This window comes from Wolffia australiana, chromosome 13, assembly GCF_029677425.1.
Source record: "Wolffia australiana isolate 7733 chromosome 13, ASM2967742v1".
Taxonomy (NCBI): Eukaryota; Viridiplantae; Streptophyta; class Magnoliopsida; order Alismatales; family Araceae; genus Wolffia; species Wolffia australiana.
The window spans coordinates 1,524,298-1,531,912 of NC_135847.1; the positions used below are offsets into that span (position 1 = coordinate 1,524,298).

General features: G+C 42.7%; 1 protein-coding gene across 1 annotated transcript; it reads left to right on the forward strand.

The window, feature by feature from the left end:
- LOC144710981 (dicarboxylate transporter 2.1, chloroplastic-like) lies at positions 1-6,275 on the forward strand. The gene is made up of 4 exons (XM_078584859.1): positions 1-868; positions 2,000-2,313; positions 4,427-4,872; positions 5,943-6,275. Exons 1-4 carry the CDS (start codon positions 98-100, stop codon positions 6,056-6,058), a joined length of 1,647 nt encoding a protein of 548 aa, XP_078440985.1. The 5' UTR covers positions 1-97; the 3' UTR covers positions 6,059-6,275.
- The last annotated feature ends 1,340 nt before the right edge of the window (positions 6,276-7,615 follow it).

The following is a 7,615-nucleotide window of genomic DNA, read 5'->3' on the forward strand; positions in this document are numbered from 1 at the left end:
AGCCGCAAGCTTAACTGGCCAGCCTTCTTCTTCTTCTTCTTCTTCTTCTTCGTCTTCGTCTTCTTCTTCGTCTTCGTCTTCTTGCTCGCCGGCGGCAATGGAGACTCTCCTTCTCCGCCGGCCCTCGCTCGGCGCTCTCCCTGCCCTCCGCTCTCGCCCAATCCGGGCTTCCACGCCATCGTCGATCCCTCTGCCATGGAGTTCTTCCTCCGTCTGCAGCATTCTCAGATCCGAATTCAAGCTCCGCCATGGCCGATCTCCGTCCCGGCTTCCCCCGATCAAAGCTTCTTCAGCGTCGTCTTCTTCCCCTCCGGCGCCACCTCCAGCCGAAGGCGCCAAGGTTCTTCCTCTCGCTCTCTCCGTCGCGATCGGGCTCGCCGTTCGTTTCTTGGTGCCGAAGCCGGTGGAGATCACGCCCCAGGCTTGGCAATTGCTCGCGATTTTCCTGTCGACGATCGCGGGGCTGGTGCTCAATCCGCTGCCGGTCGGGGCGTGGGCGTTCCTCGGGTTGACGGCGTCGGTGCTGACGAAGACGCTGAGCTTCGGGGCCGCGTTCAGCGCCTTCACGAACGAGGTGATCTGGTTGATCGTCATCTCCTTCTTCTTTGCTCGGGGATTTGTGAAGACGGGGCTCGGCGATCGCGTGGCGACTTACTTTGTGAAGTGGCTGGGAAAGAGCACGCTGGGATTGTCGTATGGGTTGACCATCAGTGAAGCGCTTATTGCCCCCGCCATGCCCAGCACTACCGCCAGGGCGGGGGGAGTGTTTCTTCCGATTATCAAGTCGCTCTCGCTTTCCGCTGGAAGCAAGCCTGGGGATTCCTCCTCCAAGAAGCTCGGCGCTTATCTGATCCAGTCTCAGCTCCAGGTGCAATGTTTGATCTTTCTCGTTTTTGTTGGATTTTTTTTCGTTTTTTTTGGGGGGGGGAATTTCCGTGCTTGTGATTGATTATTTGTTTGAATTCTTGTTCCTTGATAGCGCTTATGAGTTCTTGAGATGCTGCATTGGTCATTCGTAGATCAAGAGCTTGAATTCTTTGTGGGTGGTCCTGCTCTTGATTTTTTTTTTTGAATAAACATGCCCTTCAAAGTTTTGAATCGAGTGTCAAAGAAAGGATCAGAATTTGTTGTTCATACGATGCCATTCATCATATGGATTAAATTCCATATTAAGGTTTGCAAACGTCATCCAAAACCGTCACCCAAAAATCCGTCATCCAACAACCTGTATTCTGTATCGTCATTGTCCGTGGTTTGAGTGACACTGACGACTTCATCATAATCATCATTATCAGCATCATCATCCTCAATGCTGTCGTCTTTCTCCCACAAATAATGATTTATGATGATGAGTTCTTCGTTGTCTCCTATCATCTGAGCGAGGTTGACAAATGGATGATGTCTCCTGTCATCCGATTTTGGCTTATCATCATCAAGGGCGAAAGACGAAGATGACGACGATTTTGTTATCGTCATTGGCATAGTTATCCTCATCCAGGTGAGGAGAATTGGCCCGGACAGTTACAAATCGTTACTGTCATTGGTGACAACAAACTCTAATCCTGCTCTTAATGAATCATTGTTCATCGTCATCATCATTGTCTGCCGATTGAGCAGCAGTGACAATTTCATCATCATCAAAATCCCTCAGACAAGTGAGGACGACGATAAGGATTTCATCATCATCTCTCTGCATCAGACCGAAGTTAACAAAGCAAAGATGACGAGAGACGATCATGATTTTTGCTTGTCATCATCATCGGTTCGAGGCCTAATCATGATGATGCTGCGGGTTTCGTCTTTGATATCCTTATCCTGGCAAGGACAAATGGGTGGATCAAGGACGACTCATCAGCATCCTCTCGTCATCGTCATTAGTGGTGACAACGAACACTAATCCTGAACTTAATGTGTTGAAACTCCCTAATAAATCTCTTCAGTGAAGAGCTGTGATACTTGCTGGTAATGGCAATTAACTTCAACCTTGATCTTGAGACAGTCTGCTGGAAACTCGAGTGCTCTGTACCTTACAGCTGCAGCTCAGAACTTGCTGTGCCTCAAGTTGATGGAGGAGCTTGGGGTCAAAATCGCCAGCCCGTGGATGTCATGGTTCAAGGCAGCTAGTCTTCCTGCGATTATCTCTCTCATGGTCACGCCATACGTTCTGTACAAACTGTTTCCCCCGGAGATAAAGGATACTCCAGACGCGCCAGCCACTGCTGCGAAGAAGTTGGAGCAGATGGGGTCTGTCAGTAAAAATGAGTGGATAATGATAGGAACCATGTTGCTGGCCGTGTCTCTCTGGATCTTTGGGTGAGGCTCTCTCTCTCTGTTTCTCCCTCTCCAATCACTATCCCTGTCTCTTCCTCTCCCTTTTGCTCTCTCTGTCTCTGTGCCTGTTCCTCTAGACTCTCTCTTTGTCTATCTCTCTGCTTTTCTTTCTCTTCTCTTTCTCTTCTTTTTCTCTCTCTGTCTCTCCGTCGTCTTCTCTTTATCTCTATCTCTGCCTCTCTTTCCTCTCTTTCCTCTCTCTTTCTTTATTTCGCTCGATCAGTTTCATGATTCTCTCTCTCTCTGTCTCTTTTTTAGTCCATCTCTATTCCTCTTCTTCGTATCGGTCTCTTTTTCTTTCTCTCTATTTCTCTCTCTCTCCGTCTATCTTTCTCCTTCTTCTCTTTTTCTCTGTCTCTATTCTCTCTCTTTATCGCTGTCTTTTTTTCTCTCCATCTTCTGTCTCCTCTTTTGCGTACCTACCTCTTTTCCCTCTCTCCTCTCTTTCTTTGGCTTTCTCTTTGTTTCTATCTGTCTCTTCATCTTCTTTGCTTATCTCTGTTCTTAACTCCCTTTCCTCTCTTTCTTTCCAAATCTCCTTTCTTTCCTTGTCTTTATCTTTGTTTCTTTCTGTCTCTCCCTCTTCTGTCTTTGTCTCTGTTCCTACCTCTCATTCCTCTGTCTTTCTTTTTTTCTGCCTCTCTCTCCTCTCTGTCTTTCTCTGTGTTTTCTGTGTCTCTCATTCTCTCTTTGTCTCAATCCCGGCCTCTCTTTCCTTTCTTTCTTTCTCTCTCACTGTTTTTCTCTTTCCCTCTCTCCCTCCCTTTTCATGTTTCTCTTTCTTTCTCTCTCTCTCTCTTCATGTTTCTCTTTCTTTTTCTCTCTCTCTTCATGTTTCTCTTTCTTTCTCTCTCTCTCTTCATGTTTCTCTTTCTTTCTCTTTCTCTGTCTCTTCATGTTTCTCTTTCTTTCTCTCTCTCTCTCTTCATGTTTCTCTTTCTTTCTCTTTCTCTGTCTCTTCATGTTTCTCTCTCTCTCTCTCTGTCTTCTCATGTTTCTCTTTCTTTCTTTCTTTCTCTTTCTCTCTCTTCATGTTTCTCTTTCTCTCTCTCTCTCTCTGTCTTCTCATGTTTCTCTTTCTTTCTTTCTTTCTCTTTCTCTCTCTTCATGTTTCTCTTTCTTTCTCTTTCTCTGTCTCTTCATGTTTCTCTTTCTCTCTCTCTCTCTCTCTCTTCTCCTGTTTCTCTTTCTTTCTTTCTTTCTTTCTCACTCTCTCTCTTCATGTTTCTCTTTCTTTCTTTCTTTCTTTCTCTCTCTCTCTCTTCATGTTTCTCTTTCTTTCTCTTTCTCTGTCTCTTCATGTTTCTCTTTCTCTCTCTCTCTCTCTTCTCATGTTTCTCTTTCTTTCTTTCTTTCTTTCTCACTCTCTCTCTTCATGTTTCTCTTTCTTTCTCTTTCTCTGTCTCTTCATGTTTCTCTTTCTCTCTCTCTCTCTCTTCTCATGTTTCTCTTTCTTTCTTTCTTTCTTTCTCACTCTCTCTCTTCATGTTTCTCTTTCTTTCTCTTTCTCTGTCTCTTCATGTTTCTCTTTCTCTCTCTCTCTCTCTTCTCATGTTTCTCTTTCTTTCTTTTTTTTTTTCTCTCTCTCTTCATGTTTCTCTTTCTTTCTCTTTCTCTGTCTCTTCATGTTTCTCTTTCTCTCTCTCTCTCTCTTCTCATGTTTCTCTTTCTTTCTTTCTTTCTTTCTCACTCTCTCTCTTCATGTTTCTCTTTCTTTCTCTTTCTCTGTCTCTTCATGTTTCTCTTTCTCTCTCTCTCTCTTCTCATGTTTCTCTTTCTTTCTTTCTTTCTTTCTCTCTCTCTCTCTTGATGTTTCTCTTTCTTTCTCTTTCTGTCTCTTCATGTTTCTCTTTCTTTCTACCTCATTGTCTCTGTCTGTATTTCTCTTCTTTATCACTTTCTCTGTTCCTCTCTCTACCTCTCCCTCTCTCTCCTCTTTATCTCTTTCTGACTCTCTCTATTTCATGACTCTCTGGTTCTGTTTCTATCTTTCTCAGACTCAATTGCACTCTGCAGAGACTTTACCCATTTCTCTCCCATCTTTTTTATGGATCAATCGTGAACAGTTAATAACACATACCGCATGTCCATGCAGGGAGTCCATCGGTGTTCCCAGTGTAGTGGCGGCCATGTTGGGCCTCTCGGTCCTCCTCCTCCTTGGTGTCCTCGACTGGAATGACTGCCTGGCTGAAAAATCGGCCTGGGACACCCTCTCGTGGTTCGCCGTCCTTGTTGGTATGGCCGGCCAGCTGACCAATCTCGGCATTGTCTCCTGGATGTCCAACTGTGTGGCCAATGTCCTCCAGTCCTCTTTGAGCTGGCCGGCCGCCTTCGGAGTCCTACAGGCCTCTTACTTCTTCATCCACTACCTCTTTGCCAGCCAGACCGGCCATGTCGGTGCCCTATACTCTGCTTTCCTTGCCATGCACTTGGCTTCTGGAGTCCCCGGCGTCTTGGCAGGCCTTGCTCTGGCTTACAATACCAATCTCTTTGGCGCTCTTTCTCACTACAGCAGTGGGCAGGCGGCTGTTTATTATGGAGGTATGTTTCTCTCCCTTCATCCTTTTCTTCATCTTTCCACATCCAAGTGAGGAGAGGTAGTTCATTCTTTTGTTGGCATTCTAGCCGTGTCTAACAATCTAGAGAGAGAGGGAGAGAATCTGTTCACATTGGTAGTCTGTAACTTAGGGAGCTATGGGTGAGGAGTTTATGAGGTTATCCCACAGAGAAAGATTATGAGCCATCTTCCATTCATTCTTGCCTAATCTCACAGTCCAGAGAGAGGGAGAGAGAGAGAGTCTGGGGAAACCTGTGCTGTGTTTCTTATAAGATCTTTTGAGAAGTAGCCCATGCGATTATTCTAGACAGAGATGAAGTGACTTTTAACACATTTCCAGAGTTCCACAGTCTGAAGAAAGAGAGAAAGATTCTGGGACAACTGGCGATCTGTTTCTTTGAGAGAGGAAGTGCTCATATGCATTTTATTTTTCCTCAGTACCTAGAGAGAGAGGGGGTCTGGAGAAACTGGAAGTTGGTTTCTCTGAGAGCTATGGGGGTACGAGCTTATGAGTTTTTTCTGTCGGGAAAGGAAGTGAATAATTTTTTTTTTTGAAGAAGAAAGGAAGTGAATAATCTTAATGCTTTCCTGCACGGTTTCACTATCAAGACTGATAGAGATTTATCTGCAGAAACCGGCAGTCAGTTTCTTTGAGAGCATTGGGGAAGGAGCCCATTAGGTTGTCTTGAGAGAGAGAGTTTTTATAATCATGCTACCCTGGTTTCACTATCTAGAGAGAGGATGGATGAACTAGCTGTCCTTTTTTAGAGTTTTATGGAAGGAACCCTTGTGTTTATTGTAGAGAGAAGATTTTCCTTTAAATCTTCCTGTTTTTCAGTACCCCTAATCTCTTTATCTCTCTCTTTTTCTGTATTTTTCTGCAAATCCCCGTATCTATCTTTATCTCTCAATCTCTGCAATTAAATATCTATTGACCTATTTCTATGCATCTCTTTTTCTATCTCTGCACATCTGTCTATCTATCTCTCCATCGCTCTTTTTTTCATTTGTGATTCAGTTATTGAACCACTTTCTCTCTCTTTCTCCTGGTCAGCGGGATACGTTGACCTGCCGGATGTCTTCAGACTGGGCTTCATCATGGCCGCGATCAACGCCTTTATCTGGGGGGTAGTTGGAGCCATCTGGTGGAAATTCTTGGGCCTCTACTGACAACCTCAGCCTCCTTCCTGTAAGTCCATCTGTAATTTTAATCAATTTTTATCTTCCTTCTCTATGCCTTGTCATTTTGTCCCTTTTCTTGGGGCTTTTCCAAATTTTCCCATCAAACTCGTGCCTCTGTTTGTCTCGGTCCTTGCTTTTTTGGAAGAAACGGGATATAATCACCATACCATGGGGAGATTCTTGAAATCACCCTGTTTGTTGGGCAGTTGCACAGTGTGATCCAAAATTTTGAACTGCCCTTTGCCCAGCTCAAAGAGCATTCGCTGTTCCAGAATGAATGGGCTGTTTTGATTGGTTATTTAATAAAAAAAGTAAGAAAAATAAATCAAGAAGACTCAGTACATTGAGGCTTAACTTTAAAACCTGCATCAAACATCTTTTTTTGGCTTTAAATTATTATATTAAGGTCATCAATGCATGCTCCCACTTGGGGCACCGCACCTGACTAGGGTCCTGTGGCAAGGGCAATTTGGAGCATTCACCCCATCTCTACTTTGACTGAGGAAACTCACCTTCTCCCCTTTTTTCTATCATAAAAAAGGTAAAAATTGCTGTTTAATAGTTTTCAAAGGAATAAATATTCAGCTCATATGCTGTCGAATCTTCAGGATCAGATGTTGTTGACTGATCTTCATGGCTCTTGTGGAATCATCTGTCTTTCTGATTCATAGGCTGAATTGGACTGTCCAACAGTTTGTTGAGAATTTTTATGCTTTTTTTCGACCATCCATGAACCTTTGTTGTTTTTTTTTGTTTGTATCTTCCTGAACAGTATCTTTACCTTAGCACACAAGGACTGCTTAATTTTTAAAATTGAAATTTATGTCACTTTGGTCAATTTAAAAACTATGTATTACTGATCAGCCAATACTATTTTGGTTTGAAATATTACACCTAATATTTTTGTATTCTTTCCACTAGATGATCCACAAGAGTAAACTTCACCACTATTGCCCGAAAAAATAGAATTTAATTTCATTAATAAGTTTTCATGCTGTTGTTTTACGATTGGAATGTTCATGGATATAAATAATTTGACAATCATTTTTCCTCAAATATGAAACCTGATTCAGATAATAAAATTTCAGCTTTTAATTCATTTCACAACGAAAAACGTAAACTCTATGGATGCACTTAACATAGAGATTAACTGTCACTTTGGGCACCTTTTCCTCTTAGTTCTAATTTGGATGAAAGTTCTTACGAAACGACAAGAAAAGAATTTAGAAATATTGGAATTTTCAAATCAAATAGTATAGTTGAAGAGGAGAAAAACACCCTAATTAGGCAACTAGGGACTAATGAAGATACTGATGTGGGAAGCAGGATCATGAATCTGATGTGGATCTCTGTCAATTAATGTGAATTTATAATATGCTTGGGGAGAAGAGAGCAATATACATTCGTATAGAAATGCAAACGAATAGTAAAAAAATATAAATTTGTTCTGGAAATGTATAACTTTTGCACCATGGAAATTACTATCTCAGATGTGCAGTAACAGCTAAACTTATAGTGTTTGACTAAGCTCATACTCTGCATTGC